At 49.9% G+C, this 19,170-nt stretch overlaps 1 protein-coding gene across 1 annotated transcript in view; it reads left to right on the top strand.

Annotated features, from left to right (window-relative positions):
• Positions 1-19,170, top strand: part of TEKT3 (tektin 3) — a 46,804-nt gene that overhangs the window by 14,196 nt on the left and 13,438 nt on the right. Inside the window, exon 3 of the mRNA XM_088468458.1 lies at positions 2,573-2,656. Coding sequence (XP_088324584.1) covers positions 2,573-2,656 — 84 coding nt within the window. The remainder of the gene's footprint in view (positions 1-2,572; positions 2,657-19,170) is intronic.

Here is a 19,170-nt window from a genome sequence, read left to right as displayed (position 1 = left end):
CTATGAACAACATCACCACTTATCTGTTTTAGAAGCTTTAGTAAATATACCCATTACTAATTGACACATTTTAAAAGATTCACAGGTGGAGCTAAATCAATTAACTTAAGAGTCTAATACAGCAGAGGTTCTCAAACGGTCCTCAAGACCCTGAACAATTCACGTTTTCCAGGTCACCTAGCAGGTGCACAGGTGTGTTCATTATTCACTGACACATTTTAAATGATCCATAGGTGGAGCTAATTATTTCACTTGTAATCCTGTGAGGAGACCTGGAAAACATGCATTGTTTGGGGTCCGGAGGACCAAGTTTGAGAACCTGTGTAATACTGAATTCAGATTCCTTTTTTCAGACGTGTCCGTATACACTATTGCTGCAGTTATGCCAAACAACCCTTCATGTCTCGTGCTCCATGGCTTGCACCGAGCATCTTTTTCTCTCAAATATGCAACTTATACCCCTTTTACACCAGAGCTAAAACCCGGGTTTTTGAAGGGTTAACCCGGGCAGCTCCCTGGTGTAAAAGGGGAGAGAGTTGGATCGTCGGGTCGAGTGACCCGGCAATCCAACCCAGGTAACTAGCAGGGTTTAACACGGGCGTAGCCCGTGAAACCCTGCTGTGAGAACAGCGCACTCCGGGTCACGATGAATATCCAGAGTCGGCGCCGGCAAAATTCCGGGTTTGATCCGGATAGGAACTTTGTTCCAACTCCGGGTCAGACCCGGAATTTAGGTGGAAAAGGGGTATAAGTCACAATGCGATGCAATAAAAGTGCTAATAAAAGTGCTTAACAAAACTGCACTGATTTGTAGATCTGTGTGCGAATGAGTCAGATTCTGTATATAAAGTGCTACGATGCAGCGGCCACGGCTTTCTTTCACATCAAATCCTGTTGTTCTTCATCTGCGGCTTTGAACAAATGTAAAACTAATTCCTGTGCAGGTAAAGTCACAGCATGACATCTCTGGTACAGAGAAGTGTTTTATGACATCTGTGGTGCGAATAAGATGCAAATTTAAAGAAAAGTCACTACACTCAGTGACGTGCGGTGAGGTAAATGGCTGGGGAGGCACTAGGTTGGTATCAGAGCAAGATTTACAGATGCATATATGAACCCAAGGATTCATGTGGGCACAGTGGCGAAACTAGATAGTGGTGGGCCCAGGTGCAAGAATATGCTTTGGGCCCCCCTATGCAGTGCCCCCTGTAGTGGTCCCCCTATGCAGCAACCCCAGTAGTGCCCCATATACAGTGCCCCCAGTAGTGGTCCCACTATGCAGTGCCACCAATAGTGCCCCCAGAAGTGTCCCCCCTATGCAGTGCCCCCAGTAGTAGTCCCCCTATGCATCTCCCCCAGTAGTAGTCCCCCTAGGCAGTGCCGGCAGTAGTAGTCCCCCCATGCACTGCCTCCAGTAGTACTCCCCCCTATGCATTGCCCCCCAGTTGTAGTCCTCCTATACAGTGCCCCAGTAGTTTCAACCCCCTCTGTACAGTACCCCCAGTAGCGCCCCCCCCCTCATACAGTGCCCCTAGTAGCGGCCACCCCCCTATACAGTGCCCCCAGTAGCGCCCCCCATTTGCAGTGCCAATGTCAGTGCCCATGACCCACACACACAAAAAAAGAAACACACAACTTTCCTGCCGCGACCGCCACTGTCCGACGCGACCGTCATCTTTTGTCCAGGAATGATGATGTTCGTCCATGTAAGATGACGTTTTGCCTCTTTCTGAGTTCCGTTTTTTTGGAGGGAAAAATCCGAACTCAACGTGCAAACTCGAACCTATCCGAGCCTGCACATCCCTAATATATATATATTTTTTTTTCATTATTTTTATAGTCAAAACTTTGGAGTATACGTAAGTATGACAGCAAAGTCTCTGCCTCCCCTGACCGCACATCACTGGCTATACTACACTGCTCAGCGCGACTCACAGGCATTATGGGCTGCATAGTGTGTTGAGGATAGGTGTATGGGGACACATCTGTATTGGACCTTATGTATTAGCCTGCCAGATGCAGGTATCGGCACAATTCCTACAAGTTAGCCCATAATTTCAAAGTGGTAATAATTAAAATAATGTAAAAATTGTACATGTGTTTGATCAAGCGGCTTAGTGAGGCCATGGCCAATCTACCCCTTATTGGTGATCAGGTGCTAGATTTGAGCTGGGTGCAGGGGAGATGCACCCCAGAGGTGACCCCTATGCCTCAAGGCCCCATAGCAATGGCACCCCCTGCAATCAATGTAGTTAAGCTCCCGCTATAAATCTAGGCATGCCTGCATAAATCAAGGCTCACACCACTCAAAGAAGGTCTTGTACTGTCGGTAGTTTTGCGCTTTGTAAAGTGCAAATGTATAGCACCCATTGCAGCAGGTCTGACTTTTGTTCTCATTGTCCATTCACTGTATCAAGTTACAAGCATGTAACTGTACACACATATATGAAAAGAGTATGCATTGTTTTCTCTATAGGTTGTTTGTGTTGTATGCCTGTGTTGAGTTGTGTAGCATTGTCACTACAAAAGGGTCATTTAATTATATTGTGTGATTGTTTGTACTTCCTAATAGGTAGCTCAGGAATGTCTGTATCACAGGGAGAAGCGGATGTCTATAGACCTCGTACATGATGATGTAGAGAAACAGCTTCTGCAGGTAAGACCACAAACGTATCACATTGCCAAATGTTAAGTGGTAATAGATGCATCAGTGCAACTGCGGTATGGAAAGCAAGAAATTGCTTCTAGGGTGCAGACTAACCTGAAAACTAAACTAAAATGTCCAAGTGTAAATAGTCCTAAATGATGCCAGGAGGAATGCTCTTGGGTTAGGTGTTACTCAATATAATGGACTTTGTACATCCAAAAATAGAAAGGAGAGACTGCTCCAACGTTGGGTGAAGTTTTAAAAAAAAATCTGTATTTACTAAAAAGTAAACGTTCAGAAGCAGATATTGGTTCATATACAAGTGTATACCTCATCACAGTTTGTACAACAATGTTATAGTCTGAACTAATATTCTTGAGAATGCTATCAATGCATTTACTGCCTAAGGCCTCAGTAATGTGACTACTTGCTAGTGAGTTCATAGTCACACAGTTGTCACTCATGTGAAATATAATTTATATTTGGATAATGATGTCACTGTGGTCTTATGACTCATTGTGGAAGTGTTGCTTGATTTATATAGTACTGTCTATCACTTGTATCTGACACTGTCTGATAACTGAATAAAGGCAGGGTAGTCCTGAACAGCAGATATACACAGCTTTGGGGCTGACTCTGAGTTGCACGCTGCAGCATCCGTGTTTGCATGTTTTGCAGGTCTTGCATCTGTGATGTGGTGGGTGGGCAAACATCTTTGGCCAAACATGTTCTAAGAACCTCTATAGAAAACCATGTAAATTGATAGTTTATTATATATATATTGTTGATATTTATTATTCTTAGTACTTATAGTGTGCATCTGCTTCCTCTCTTCTTTCTGCATTAGAACTACAGGTCTCAGCATGGTAGCACCTCTTATTATGTTGAAATTAGGATGTGCAGCCCAATTCCCCCCTTTTTATCTGTGACTTTATGCTAATGCCACTACAAGCTCTTCCCTGGTGTCCATCGGTGTGTCTGTATATGCAAGGACTGAGACGTCCACTTTCAGCATCCTTAGACACTGTAATACCACTTTGTGCATCTTTAGATTCGACTCATGCATCCATTGGTCACAATTTCGAAACTTGCACCAGCCCCATGCTAGGAGCACATTCTCCATCAGAGTATGGCTTCCAGTGTATGCAAGTGTGCATATAAGCCCTCGGCAACTTCTGTTACATCCCCTGACACTCTCAATACATGCCCATAAGACGGACCGTCTCCATGTGTCTGAATAGGCACCTTCCTGTCACCGTCCAAAACACCCATTACATTTTCTATACATTTCTGAGTTTGTGAGTCTCAATCGATACTGCGACTTTGTGCTGATTATAAACACCTAAAGGCAGAGGAATGGGTTTCTAATAACAAGCAGAAGGAGTCTCAGCCTTCAAGTGTACAATATAAACACACAGGTAGAGGGAAAGGGGAGGGGACTAATTTTAAACATAATAAGAGGTGTTACCATGCTGAGAAAATACAGGTGCACACTCTAAGCACTAAGAATAATGATAGTCAAAACAATTTTGATAAACTCTACAATCAACATGGAGTATAGGTTCTTAGTACATGTTTGGCCAAAAATGCTTGACCATCCTAAATGTCAAGGTGAACCCTATCAGATGGGCCCATAACATCCCTAATACTACAACATTATTTCAAGTCTTAGCATGGTCTGACCTCTTGTTATATTTAAAATGAGGGTGTGCAACAATATAATGCGGCAAGGAAGTAACAGGCCAGGTTCGTTTCCAGGTTTGGCAACAAAGGATCCAATGTACGGGGCAAAGGCAACATGCCCAGAATTAGGAGGCAATAGTATTTTAATCTTTTAGTCAGCATTGCCCCAAGCCCCCAGCGGCAGTGAATCAGGAGTGCCGGGTCCAGGAACAGCATCCCACTCGTGGCTAACAGAGCATTACTGACACTGGATCTGTCTGTCACAGTTCACCACACTCTTGCATATGCTGCACTCCCTAGGTCTACAGTCCTATCCTGAGTCACATCCTACTTTACCAACTCTGTTTCTGTTTCAGTGTATATTTTTCTGGATCCACCACCTCTGTGGGTAGGACTCTGTGGGCTGCACCATTGCTGCCCCACGGCCCCTGCATCTAGCTAGCAGGGTGCCTAGAACACCCAGCAGCCAGTATTGCTGCTGCAGTGCTCCCTAAAGTGTTCTGTGGACTCTCCAGATAGGCACCCTGCAGCCTGTAGAGTTGTGATGAACGCTCCTGGCAGTGCTGTACGTTCCGGTGCTAGTGGCCCCGCTCCCTCGGCACGTCATTATGATGTCATGCGTTCAGGAGGTGGGGCTGACCAAGGCACACTGCTGCCCTGTTGCGGCACTGACCAGAACCCGACTTGATGACTTTTATCAGGGTTACTCACTAACTGCCTATAATGCTAGAAACCAGTACAAACTTCCTTGCAGGGTTCCCTGGCTAAACTTAGACTCTGTGCCTCCGATACTGGCAGTTCTAATACTGGGCCTGATTCAGAGGTGTACTTAGTGCTGATATGTGCACAGTTAACAAATGCGTCTTTGTACTGCGCATACGTCCAATTCACGCCATGGATGTGTCCTGTGCACAAACACGCAGCACAGAATCAGTCACAGGGGGGTTTATTTCTGAAGTGTCGTGTTGTCAAACCCGACACTTCTGTTTGTGTTTATACCCGATATTTAAAAGGGGCAGTGCTTTTGCTTGCCGTGTCTTGTTAGTAAAAGCACTGCCCTTTTAAATATCCGGTATAAACACGAACATGACACTTTGTAAATAAACCCCAGGGTCTGAGAATTTTAGTGGGTTCTTCTGCGAGATAATAGGGGACGGCAAAGCTGACGCGGGTGTGTTGCGGAAAGCGGCTGCGTTTAAAGGCACACAGCCACTCACACACAGGAGGCCATATTTAGGGAAACTGCACCTTCCATAGGGCTGGCGCAAATTTCTATGGTGCGACCAATGGAATGTCTAAAGATGTATAGTGATGGAAATTTCTTAATTGTTTGAAAATCAGATGAGGCATAGAGATAAAGGTGCAACTGTGGCCAAAGATGCAGCCGCGTTGTGTCCACAGAATTTAAGAAAAACAAGTGGTAGCGCTATTATGAGTGCTCTTATAGTTCCGGATTCAGTATGGCGGGCGGTTCAAATCCTGACAGCAGCATCCCGGCAGCACTGAAAATCCCAAACGTCCCCAGGTAAGTATTCTCTAACCTATTCTACCCCCTAACCCTCCCTTAGGGGTGCCTAACCGTAACCTCCTTCCTAAGTGCCTAATCCTAATCCCCCCCTTCCCTACCACCTAAACCTAAGTCCCCCGGGGGGATGCCTAACCCTAACCTTATCCCCGTGGGTGCCTAACCCTAAGACCCCCCGGGAACCCCAAACCACACATTCCCCCCCCCCCCCCCCACGGCTGTCCGCGCCCGTCGCCCGGCTTACCTTTGATCGGTAAGCTGGGTGTCGGACTCCCAGCGTAGGAAAAATGACAGGTGTCGAGATTTCGAAGCCTGTCATTTAACCCTTGCCGAGATGATACAGTCGAGAAGCCGGCAGTCGAGATCCATCCATCGGCTTCCCGACTGTTTCCCATAGTTACCTATCTATAAATGCTTCAGCTGTTGCAACAAAAAAACTGGTATAATATATAAATATATGTCACATAAAAATGAGCTGCGCTTAAAGCATTTAATCAATAGGAAATATTTTAATCGTTAAGTATGCAGATATAAATACTAAACAGTGTAAAATAGCCTATACTGTATGTCACAGTTGGTGCTAGCGAGTTACCTGTATCAGGTGATGAGCTGGAATCACTGGAGGCCGGCTGGACTGGAACCTTGGTTAACATGAATAGCTGTTTATTATAAGAAGTGGGTAGCAGTGAGAACTGCCTTTGGTGATGAGTGACTGTAACTGGAAACTGGAGACGTTGGAATGAGACCAGAAGGAACTTGGAGGGACCGGACTGGGACCGGCAGGTAGGCTGACTGAGCTGGTCGGGGTACCAGTAGATGAGCCTGCAGATGGATGGTAGCACGGAAGCTACTTGGTGCAGCTAATGAGCCGTGAGGTGAGTGGACTTGGAGGAACCGGACTGGGACCGGCAGGAAGACTGGTATCTGGATGGCTACGTGGAGTGGCTGGATAGCCGTGGGTAGACGTTGGTAGCTGAGTGGCTACGTGGAGCGGCTGGATAGCCGTGGGTAGACGTTGGTAGCTGAGTGGCTATGTGGAGCGGCTGGATAGCCGTGGGTAGACGTTGGTATCTGGATGGCTACGTGGAGCGGCTGGATAGCCGTGGGTAGATGTTGGTAGCTGAGTGGTTACGTGGAGCGGCTGGATAGCCGTGGGTAGACGTTGGTAGCTGAGTGGCTACGTGGAGCGGCTGGATAGCCGTGGGTAGACGTTGGTAGCTGAGTGGCTACATGGAGCGGCTGGATAGCCGTGGGTAGACGTTGGTAGCTGAGTGGCTACGTGGAGCGGCTGGATAGCCGTGGGTAGACGTTGGTAGCTGGATGGCTTTGGGGAGCGGCTGGATAGCCGTGGGTAGACGCTGGTAGCGTGGAAGCTACTTGGTGCGGCCTGGGAGCCGTGGGTGAGAGATGGTAGCGTGAAAGCTACTTGGTGCGGCCTGGGAACCGTGGGTGAGAGAGGGTAGCGTAGAAGCTACTTGGTGCGGCCTGGGAGCCGTGTGGAGAAGCTGGTAGCGTGGAAGCTACGTGGAGCGGCCTGGGAGCCGTAGGTGAGAGTCCGGTAGCGTGGATAGCTTAATGCAGCAGGCTTACGGATAGCACTGGTCTAGGAACCAGCAGGAGCCTGGGACATACTGGCACACAGAGGAACAGCTATAGCACAAGCAGTACACCACGGAACGTAACACGATGTTCAAGCACTGAGTGCTATTAGAGGAGGATCTATATACCTAGAGTCTGGCAGCGATTGGTGGATACAGACAGGTGGTCTGGCAGTGGCATTCAGAGTGGAGCAAGGCACAGCATGCAGAGGGAGTATTCATCTCTGCAGCCCTTGAGAAACAGGACCACACCTGTGATTCCAATTAAGACTAGCAATGCTCACAGACAGAGCAGGGTCCAGGTGTTTAATCAGTGTGGGGGGAGAGCAGTCTGCACACACAGAGATGTTACAGCCAGCATGATTCAGCCAGAGCAGATGTCCCAGGAGAATTACAAACACAGATCCATGGAGCAGCTGGCAGAGGTAAGTCACAAAAGGTAAAAACTAGCCAGGATTGTGACAGTACCCCCCTCTTCAAGGGTGGACTCCGAACACCCAAATAAATACATAGGAGAACATGAAAAAATGAGACGCCCAGGAAACTGAAAAACTTTCTTCCAAACATGACATTACAGGAGCTTCAAACATAGGAACACCATCACTCTAGAAACATCTCTTTAGACATCTTCTTAATTCTGCATTATTGGGATACCAGAAGTGGAAATTCTTCAAAGGGGATGATTCAAGACCTTCGTCAATTCTTCTTTCTGCTGCGAGAACGTTTTGTACCAACCAATGGACATAGGATCTCTGGTAACTCCTGTGGAAACACATGACTGGAAAGGACAGGGTCAAATGGCAGATGGTTTTCAGGGAATGGAGAATTATCATATGCAGGATAAAGTTCAGACTCCGAGTCAGTATCTAAAGGTAAAATCGAAGGTTTAGTAGGACTTGAACATTGATAGGACTCCTGGGAGGAACTAAGTGAAATATAACCAATTTTGATGGTGTTTTGGGAGTTACCGCAGTATGGAGAGGACAAGGAGGTGGCCGCACATCTCATGTTCAGGGAAGTGGAGGACTCAGCAGAGGATGATTCTTTAGTAGCACCAACAGACTGCTTGGACCGAATTTCAGAACTAGAATTTCGTTTGACAGGTTTTAGACCAAATTCTTTAATAACAGCTTCACTGAAAGTCTTTGTTTTTAGAAGCACAGGATCTTTAGACTCGATGAGAGGATTGGCCCAGTCCAATGCCTTACCTCTAAAGGAAGAGAGAAGGTACTTAGTAAGGTTGGTAGGAGTGATACCACAAGCTGGATCTGCTTCCATGATTGCAGCATATTGCGTCAGTAATGCAAAGTATTGCGATAAGTCCCCATCAAAATAAATGTATCCTGGAGTATCCAATGAAGTTTGTGTGTTCGAGGATTGTGGAGCACATTCAGGTGCAGGGCTGGAAGAGACTTGAGGATGCTCTGATTGTTGAGGAATCAAAACAACTGAAGTTGACAGCTGTTCGGTACTTGGACCAGCTAAAGGAACTGGAAGGAGTCCTGAAGAGCCAGAGACAGCAGCTTCAACATTCGAGGCTGAGAACAGGCTACAGAAACTGTCATCCTCTGGAACGATATTTTCAGGAGATGCTGAACAGGAGCCATGATCAGGATTAGTAGTACATGACACTTCTACCTGGGAACTAGAACCTGGACCCCACTCCTGGGGCATGAGACTTGAGACCACCTCCTGGGGTGCGATACTTGAGGCCCTTTGCTGGGGTGCGAGACTTGAAACCCCTTCCTGGGGTGCGAGACTTGAGACCCCCTCCTGGGGTGTGAGACTTGAGACCCCTTCCTGGGGTGCGAGACTTGAAACCCCCTCCTGGGGTGCGCGACCTGAGACCCCTTCCTGGGGTGCGAGTCTTGAGACCCTCTCCTGGGGTGCGAGACTTGGGTCCCCCTCTTGGGGTGAGAGACTTGGGACCCCCTCTTGGGGTGCGAGACTTGGGACCCCCTCTTGGGGTGAGAGACTTGGGACCCCCTCTTGGGGTGAGAGACTTGGGACCCCCTCTTGGGGTGAGAGACTTGGGACCCCCTCTTGGGGTTCGAAACTTGGGACCTCCTCTTGTGGTGTGAGACTTGGGACCCCCTCTTGGGGTGCGAAACTTGGGACCCCCTCTTGCGGTGTGAGACTTGTAACCCTCTCCTGGGGTGAGAGACTTAAGGTCCCCTCCTGGAGTACAGAACTTGACACTCCCTGTTGGAGTATGGGACCCAAAATCCCCTTCTGGGGAAGCTGACTCGACTTTTCCTTTTGGGGTATGGAACATGAACCCCCCTTTTGGGATGCGAGGACAGAGACTTCCTCCTGGGGTGAGTGACTCAAAACCCCTTCTTGGGTTACGAGACTTGAGGACCCTCCTGGGGTAGCCAACTGAAGTCCCCTACCAGAGCAGGCAGAATCCGGGTTGGGTCCGGAACAGGCAAAATCCGGGCTTGGACCGGAACAGGCAAAATCCGGGCTTGGACCGGAACAGGCAGAATCCGGGACGGGACCGGAACAGGCAGAATCCGGGACGGGACCGGAACAGGCAGAATCCGGGACGGGACCGGAACAGGCAGAATCCGGGACGGGACCGGAACAGACAGAATCCGGGACGGGACCGGAACAGGCAGAATCCGGGCTGGGACCGGAACAGGCAGAATCCGGGCTGGGACCGGAACAGGCAGAATCCGGGCTGGGACCGGAACAGGAAGAATGCGTGCTGGGACCGGAACAGGCAGAATCCGGGACGGGACCGGAACAGGCAGAATCCGGGACGGGACCGGAACAGGCATTGAGACGTTGACACATAGTTATACTGCTGGAATTGCAAAGGGGACAGCCTTTGAGAAAGTGGTCAGAAGCTCCACAATAGCGACAGAGATGTAAATCTTTACGCCGCTGGCGTTCAGCCACAGAGAGCTTGGAGCGCGGGTAACTTCGATATCTCACTTTACTTGGCAAGGAAGAATCTTTGGTTCTTAGAGATTCCAAGACAGAGTTTTTAGTTGAGACAGAGGTAGCTCTAAGAAATTCAGGAATGATCTGAAAGATTTTGTTGAGTAGAGCCTGTAGCTGTTCCAGCAGTTGATGGAAAGTAGTTAGGGTTTCAGGTAAGATTTGGGTATCATCTAGCCGGTTAGTCAGAATTTGCAGAAGCTGTAGTACTTGATGCTGTACCGCCTCCTGTGAATCCAAACGAGTGATTAGGTTACGGAAAGCACTTGATCCAGGATTAAGTGCTTGATCCGCTACCATCGTTAGGCTTGAACATACTGTCACAGTTGGTGCTAGCGAGTTACCTGTATCAGGTGATGAGCTGGAATCACTGGAGGCCGGCTGGACTGGAACCTTGGTTAACATGAATAGCTGTTTATTATAAGAAGTGGGTAGCAGTGAGAACTGCCTTTGGTGATGAGTGACTGTAACTGGAAACTGGAGACGTTGGAATGAGACCAGAAGGAACTTGGAGGGACCGGACTGGGACCGGCAGGTAGGCTGACTGAGCTGGTCGGGGTACCAGTAGATGAGCCTGCAGATGGATGGTAGCACGGAAGCTACTTGGTGCAGCTAATGAGCCGTGAGGTGAGTGGACTTGGAGGAACCGGACTGGGACCGGCAGGAAGACTGGTATCTGGATGGCTACGTGGAGTGGATGGATAGCCGTGGGTAGATGTTGGTAGCTGAGTGGCTACGTGGAGCGGCTGGATAGCCGTGGGTAGACGTTTTTTAGCTGAGTGGCTATGTGGAGCGGCTGGATAGCCGTGGGTAGACGTTGGTAGCTGAGTGGCTACGTGGAGCGGCTGGATAGCCGTGGGTAGACGTTGGTAGCTGAGTGGCTACGTGGAGCGGCTGGATAGCCATGGGTAGACGTTGGTAGCTGGATGGCTTTGGGGAGCGGCTGGATAGCCGTGGGTAGACGCTGGTAGCGTGGAAGCTACTTGGTGCGGCCTGGGAGCCGTGGGTGAGAGATGGTAGCGTGAAAGCTACTTGGTGCGGCCTGGGAACCGTGGGTGAGAGAGGGTAGCGTAGAAGCTACTTGGTGCGGCCTGGGAGCCGTGTGGAGAAGCTGGTAGCGTGGAAGCTTCGTGGAGCGGCCTGGGAGCCGTAGGTGAGAGTCTGGTAGCGTGGATAGCTGAATGCAGCAGGCTTACGGATAGCACTGGTCTAGGAACCAGCAGGAGCCTGGGACATACTGGCACACAGAGGAACAGCTATAGCACAAGCAGTACACCACGGAACGTAACACGATGTTCAAGCACTGAGTGCTATTAGAGGAGGATCTATATACCTAGAGTCTGGCAGCGATTGGTGGATACAGACAGGTGGTCTGGCAGTGGCATTCAGAGTGGAGCAAGGCACAGCATGCAGAGGGAGTATTCATCTCTGCAGCCCTTGAGAAACAGGACCACACCTGTGATTCCAATTAAGACTAGCAATGCTCACAGACAGAGCAGGGTCCAGGTGTTTAATCAGTGTGGGGGGAGAGCAGTCTGCACACACAGAGATGTTACAGCCAGCATGATTCAGCCAGAGCAGATGTCCCAGGAGAATTACAAACACAGATCCATGGAGCAGCTGGCAGAGGTAAGTCACAAAAGGTAAAAACTAGCCAGGATTGTAACAGTACCCCCCTCTTCAAGGGTGGACTCTGAACACCCAAATAAATACATAGGAGAACATGAAAAAATTAGACGCCCAGGAAACTGAAAAACTTTCTTCCAAACATGACATTACAGGAGCTTCAAACATAGGAACACCATCACTCTAGAAACATCTCTTTAGACATCTTCTTAATTCTGCATTATTGGGATACCAGAAGTGGAAATTCTTCAAAGGGGATGATTCAAGACCTTCGTCAATATTTCTTTCTGCTGCGAAAACGTTTTGTGCCAACCAATGGACATGGGATCTCTGGTAACTCCTGTGGAAACACATGACTGGAAAGGACAGGGTCAAATGGCAGATGGTTTTCAGGGAATGGAGAATTATCATATGCAGGATCAAGTTCAGACTCCGAGTCAGTATCTAAAGGTAAAATCGAAGGTTTAGTAGGACTTGAACATTGATAGGACTCCTGGGAGGAACTAAGTGAAATATAACCAATTTTGATGGTGTTTTGGGAGTTACCGCAGTATGGAGAGGACAAGGAGGTGGCCGCACATCTCATGTTCAGGGAACTGGAGGACTCAGCAGAGGATGATTCTTTAGTAGCACCAACAGACTGCTTGGACCGAATTTCAGAACTACAATTTCGTTTGACAGGTTTTAGACCAAATTCTTTAATAACAGCTTCACTGAAAGTCTTTGTTTTTAGAAGCACAGGATCTTTAGACTCGATGAGAGGATTGGCCCAGTCCAATGCCTTACCTCTAAAGGAAGAGAGAAGGTACTTAGTAAGGTTGGTAGGAGTGATACCACAAGCTGGATCTGCTTCCATGATTGCAGCATATTGCGTCAGTAATGCAAAGTATTGCGATAAGTCCCCATCAAAATATATGTATCCTGGAGTATCCAATGAAGTTTGTGTGTTCGAGGATTGTGGAGCACATTCAGGTGCAGGGCTGGAAGAGACTTGAGGATGCTCTGATTGTTGAGGAATCAAAACAACTGAAGTTGACAGCTGTTCGGTACTTGGACCAGCTAAAGGAACTGGAAGGAGTCCTGAAGAGCCAGAGACAGCAGCTTCAACATTCGAGGCTGAGAACAGGCTACAGAAACTGTCATCCTCTGGAACGATATTTTCAGGAGATGCTGAACAGGAGCCATGATCAGGATTAGTAGTACATGACACTTCTCCCTGGGAACTAGAACCTGGACCCCACTCCTGGGGCATGAGACTTGAGACCACCTCCTGGGGTGCGATACTTGAGGCCCTTTGCTGGGGTGCGAGACTTGAAACCCCTTCCTGGGGTGCGAGACTTGAGACCCCCTCCTGGGGTGCGAGACTTGAGACCCCTTCCTGGGGTGCGAGACTTGAAACCCCCTCCTGGGGTGCGAGACCTGAGACCCCTTCCTGGGGTGCGAGACTTGAGGCCCTTTGCTGGGGTGCGAGACTTGAAACCCCTTCCTGGGGTGCGAGACTTGAGACCCCCTCCTGGGGTGCGAGACTTGAGACCCCTTCCTGGGGTGCGAGACTTGAAACCCCCTCCTGGGGTGCGCGACCTGAGACCCCTTCCTGGGGTGCGAGACTTGAGACCCTCTCCTGGGGTGCGAGACTTGGGTCCCCCTCTTGGGGTGAGAGACTTGGGACCCCCTCTTGGGGTGCGAGACTTGGGACCCCCTCTTGGGGTGAGAGACTTGGGACCCCCTCTTGGGGTGAGAGACTTGGGACCCCCTCTTGGGGTGAGAGACTTGGGACCCCCTCTTGGGGTGAGAGACTTGGGACCTCCTCTTGTGGTGTGAGACTTGGGACCCCCTCTTGGGGTGCGAAACTTGGGACCCCCTCTTGCGGTGTGAGACTTGTAACCCTCTCCTGGGGTGAGAGACTTAAGGTCCCCTCCTGGAGTACAGAACTTGACACTCCCTGTTGGAGTATGGGACCCAAAATCCCCTTCTGGGGAAGCTGACTCGACTTTTCCTTTTGGGGTATGGAACATGAACCCCCCTTTTGGGATGCGAGGACAGAGACTTCCTCCTGGGGTGAGTGACTCAAAACCCCTTCTTGGGTTACGAGACTTGAGGACCCTCCTGGGGTAGCCAACTGAAGTCCCCTACCAGAGCAGGCAGAATCCGGGTTGGGTCCGGAACAGGCAAAATCCGGGCTTGGACCGGAACAGGCAAAATCCGGGCTTGGACCGGAACAGGCAGAATCCGGGACGGGACCGGAACAGGCAGAATCCGGGACGGGACCGGAACAGGCAGAATCCGGGACGGGACCGGAACAGGCAGAATCCGGGACGGGACCGGAACAGGCAGAATCCGGGCTGGGACCGGAACAGGCAGAATCCGGGCTGGGACCGGAACAGGCAGAATCCGGGCTGGGACCGGAACAGGAAGAATGCGTGCTGGGACCGGAACAGGCAGAATCCGGGACGGGACCGGAACAGGCAGAATCCGGGACGGGACCGGAACAGGCATTGAGACGTTGACACATAGTTATACTGCTGGAATTGCAAAGGGGACAGCCTTTGAGAAAGTGGTCAGAAGCTCCACAATAGCGACAGAGATGTAAATCTTTACGCCGCTGGCGTTCAGCCACAGAGAGCTTGGAGCGCGGGTAACTTCGATGTCTCACTTTACTTGGCAAGGAAGAATCTTTGGTTCTTAGAGATTCCAAGACAGAGTTTTTAGTTGAGACAGAGGTAGCTCTAAGAAATTCAGGAATGATCTGAAAGATTTTGTTGAGTAGAGCCTGTAGCTGTTCCAGCAGTTGATGGAAAGTAGTTAGGGTTTCAGGTAAGATTTGGGTATCATCTAGCCGGTTAGTCAGAATTTGCAGAAGCTGTAGTACTTGATGCTGTACCGCCTCCTGTGAATCCAAACGAGTGATTAGGTTACGGAAAGCACTTGATCCAGGATTAAGTGCTTGATCCGCTACCATCGTTAGGCTTGAACATACTGTCACAGTTGGTGCTAGCGAGTTACCTGTATCAGGTGATGAGCTGGAATCACTGAAGGCCGGCTGGACTGGAACCTTGGTTAACATGAATAGCTGTTTATTATAAGAAGTGGGTAGCAGTGAGAACTGCCTTTGGTGATGAGTGACTGTAACTGGAAACTGGAGACGTTGGAATGAGACCAGAAGGAACTTGGAGGGACCGGACTGGGACCGGCAGGTAGGCTGACTGAGCTGGTCGGGGTACCAGTAGATGAGCCTGCAGATGGATGGTAGCACGGAAGCTACTTGGTGCAGCTAATGAGCCGTGAGGTGAGTGGACTTGGAGGAACCGGACTGGGACCGGCAGGAAGACTGGTATCTGGATGGCTACGTGGAGTGGCTGGATAGCCGTGGGTAGATGTTGGTAGCTGAGTGGCTACGTGGAGCGGCTGGATAGCCGTGGGTAGACGTTTTTTAGCTGAGTGGCTATGTGGAGCGGCTGGATAGCCGTGGGTAGACGTTGGTAGCTGAGTGGCTACGTGGAGCGGCTGGATAGCCGTGGGTAGACGTTGGTAGCTGAGTGGCTACGTGGAGCGGCTGGATAGCCATGGGTAGACGTTGGTAGCTGGATGGCTTTGGGGAGCGGCTGGATAGCCGTGGGTAGACGCTGGTAGCGTGGAAGCTACTTGGTGCGGCCTGGGAGCCGTGGGTGAGAGATGGTAGCGTGAAAGCTACTTGGTGCGGCCTGGGAACCGTGGGTGAGAGAGGGTAGCGTAGAAGCTACTTGGTGCGGCCTGGGAGCCGTGTGGAGAAGCTGGTAGCGTGGAAGCTACGTGGAGCGGCCTGGGAGCCGTAGGTGAGAGTCTGGTAGTGTGGATAGCTGAATGCAGCAGGCTTACGGATAGCACTGGTCTAGGAACCAGCAGGAGCCTGGGACATACTGGCACACAGAGGAACAGCTATAGCACAAGCAGTACACCACGGAACGTAACACGATGTTCAAGCACTGAGTGCTATTAGAGGAGGATCTATATACCTAGAGTCTGGCAGCGATTGGTGGATACAGACAGGTGGTCTGGCAGTGGCATTCAGAGTGGAGCAAGGCACAGCATGCAGAGGGAGTATTCATCTCTGCAGCCCTTGAGAAACAGGACCACACCTGTGATTCCAATTAAGACTAGCAATGCTCACAGACAGAGCAGGGTCCAGGTGTTTAATCAGTGTGGGGGGAGAGCAGTCTGCACACACAGAGATGTTACAGCCAGCATGATTCAGCCAGAGCAGATGTCCCAGGAGAATTACAAACACAGATCCATGGAGCAGCTGGCAGAGGTAAGTCACAAAAGGTAAAAACTAGCCAGGATTGTAACAGTACCCCCCTCTTCAAGGGTGGACTCCGAACACCCAAATAAATACATAGGAGAACATGAAAAAATTAGACGCCCAGGAAACTGAAAAACTTTCTTCCAAACATGACATTACAGGAGCTTCAAACATAGGAACACCATCACTCTAGAAACATCTCTTTAGACATCTTCTTAATTCTGCATTATTGGGATACCAGAAGTGGAAATTCTTCAAAGGGGATGATTCAAGACCTTCGTCAATATTTCTTTCTGCTGCGAAAACGTTTTGTGCCAACCAATGGACATGGGATCTCTGGTAACTCCTGTGGAAACACATGACTGGAAAGGACAGGGTCAAATGGCAGATGGTTTTCAGGGAATGGAGAATTATCATATGCAGGATCAAGTTCAGACTCCGAGTCAGTATCTAAAGGTAAAATCGAAGGTTTAGTAGGACTTGAACATTGATAGGACTCCTGGGAGGAACTAAGTGAAATATAACCAATTTTGATGGTGTTTTGGGAGTTACCGCAGTATGGAGAGGACAAGGAGGTGGCCGCACATCTCATGTTCAGGGAACTGGAGGACTCAGTAGAGGATGATTCTTTAGTAGCACCAACAGACTGCTTGGACCGAATTTCAGAACTACAATTTCGTTTGACAGGTTTTAGACCAAATTCTTTAATAACAGCTTCACTGAAAGTCTTTGTTTTTAGAAGCACAGGATCTTTAGACTCGATGAGAGGATTGGCCCAGTCCAATGCCTTACCTCTAAAGGAAGAGAGAAGGTACTTAGTAAGGTTGGTAGGAGTGATACCACAAGCTGGATCTGCTTCCATGATTGCAGCATATTGCGTCAGTAATGCAAAGTATTGCGATAAGTCCCCATCAAAATATATGTATCCTGGAGTATCCAATGAAGTTTGTGTGTTCGAGGATTGTGGAGCACATTCAGGTGCAGGGCTGGAAGAGACTTGAGGATGCTCTGATTGTTGAGGAATCAAAACAACTGAAGTTGACAGCTGTTCGGTACTTGGACCAGCTAAAGGAACTGGAAGGAGTCCTGAAGAGCCAGAGACAGCAGCTTCAACATTCGAGGCTGAGAACAGGCTACAGAAACTGTCATCCTCTGGAACGATATTTTCAGGAGATGCTGAACAGGAGCCATGATCAGGATTAGTAGTACATGACACTTCTCCCTGGGAACTAGAACCTGGACCCCACTCCTGGGGCATGAGACTTGAGACCACCTCCTGGGGTGCGATACTTGAGGCCCTTTGCTGGGGTGCGAGACTTGAAACCCCTTCCTGGGGTGCGAGACATGAGACCCCCTCCTGGGGTGCGAGACTTGAGACCCCTTCCTGGGGTGCGAGACTTGAAACCCCCTCCTGGGGTGCGCGACCTGAGACCCCTTCCTGGGGTGCGAGACTTGAGACCCTCTCCTGGGGTGCGAGACTTGGGTCCCCCTCTTGGGGTGAGAGACTTGGGTCCCCCTCTTGGGGTGAGAGACTTGGGTCCCCCTCTTGGGGTGCGAGACTTGGGACCCCCTCTTGGGGTGAGAGACTTGGGACCCCCTCTTGGGGTGAGAGACTTGGGACCCCCTCTTGGGGTGAGAGACTTGGGACCCCCTCTTGGGGTGAGAGACTTGGGACCCCCTCTTGGGGTTCGAAACTTGGGACCTCCTCTTGTGGTGTGAGACTTGGGACCCCCTCTTGGGGTGCGAAACTTGGGACCCCCTCTTGCGGTGTGAGACTTGTAACCCTCTCCTGGGGTGAGAGACTTAAGGTCCCCTCCTGGAGTACAGAACTTGACACTCCCTGTTGGAGTATGGGACCCAAAATCCCCTTCTGGGGAAGCTGACTCGACTTTTCCTTTTGGGGTATGGAACATGAACCCCCCTTTTGGGATGCGAGGACAGAGACTTCCTCCTGGGGTGAGTGACTCAAAACCCCTTCTTGGGTTACGAGACTTGAGGACCCTCCTGGGGTAGCCAACTGAAGTCCCCTACCAGAGCAGGCAGAATCCGGGTTGGGTCCGGAACAGGCAAAATCCGGGCTTGGACCGGAACAGGCAGAATCCGGGATGGGACCGGAACAGGCAGAATCCGGGACGGGACCGGAACAGGCAGAATCCGGGACGGGACCGGAACAGGCAGAATCCGGGACGGGACCGGAACAGGCAGAATCCGGGCTGGGACCGGAACAGGCAGAATCCGGGCTGGGACCGGAACAGGCAGAATCCGGGCTGGGACCGGAACAGGAAGAATGCGTGCTGGGACCGGAACAGGCAGAATCCGGGACGGGACCGGAACAGGCAGAATCCGGGACGGGACCGGAACAGGCATTGAGACGTTGACACATAGTTATACTGCTGGAATTGCAAAGGGGACAGCCTTTGAGAAAGTGGTCAGAAGCTCCACAATAGCGACAGAGATGTAAATCTTTACGCCGCTGGCGTTCAGCCACAGAGAGCTTGGAGCGCGGGTAACTTCGATGTCTCACTTTACTTGGCAAGGAAGAATCTTTGGTTCTTAGAGATTCCAAGACAGAGTTTTTAGTTGAGACAGAGGTAGCTCTAAGAAATTCAGGAATGATCTGAAAGATTTTGTTGAGTAGAGCCTGTAGCTGTTCCAGCAGTTGATGGAAAGTAGTTAGGGTTTCAGGTAAGATTTGGGTATCATCTAGCTGGTTAGTCAGAATTTGCAGAAGCTGTAGTACTTGATGCTGTACCACCTCCTGTGAATCCAAACGAGTGATTAGGTTACGGAAAGCACTTGATCCAGGATTAAGTGCTTGATCCGCTACCATCGTTAGGCTTGAACATACTGTCACAGTTGGTGCTAG

Source organism: Taudactylus pleione, unplaced genomic scaffold (genome assembly GCF_031769625.1).
Source record: "Taudactylus pleione unplaced genomic scaffold, aTauple2 ptg000012l, whole genome shotgun sequence".
In the NCBI taxonomy this organism is placed as follows: Eukaryota; Metazoa; Chordata; class Amphibia; order Anura; family Myobatrachidae; genus Taudactylus; species Taudactylus pleione.
This window is presented reverse-complemented; position numbering and strand designations above follow the sequence as displayed.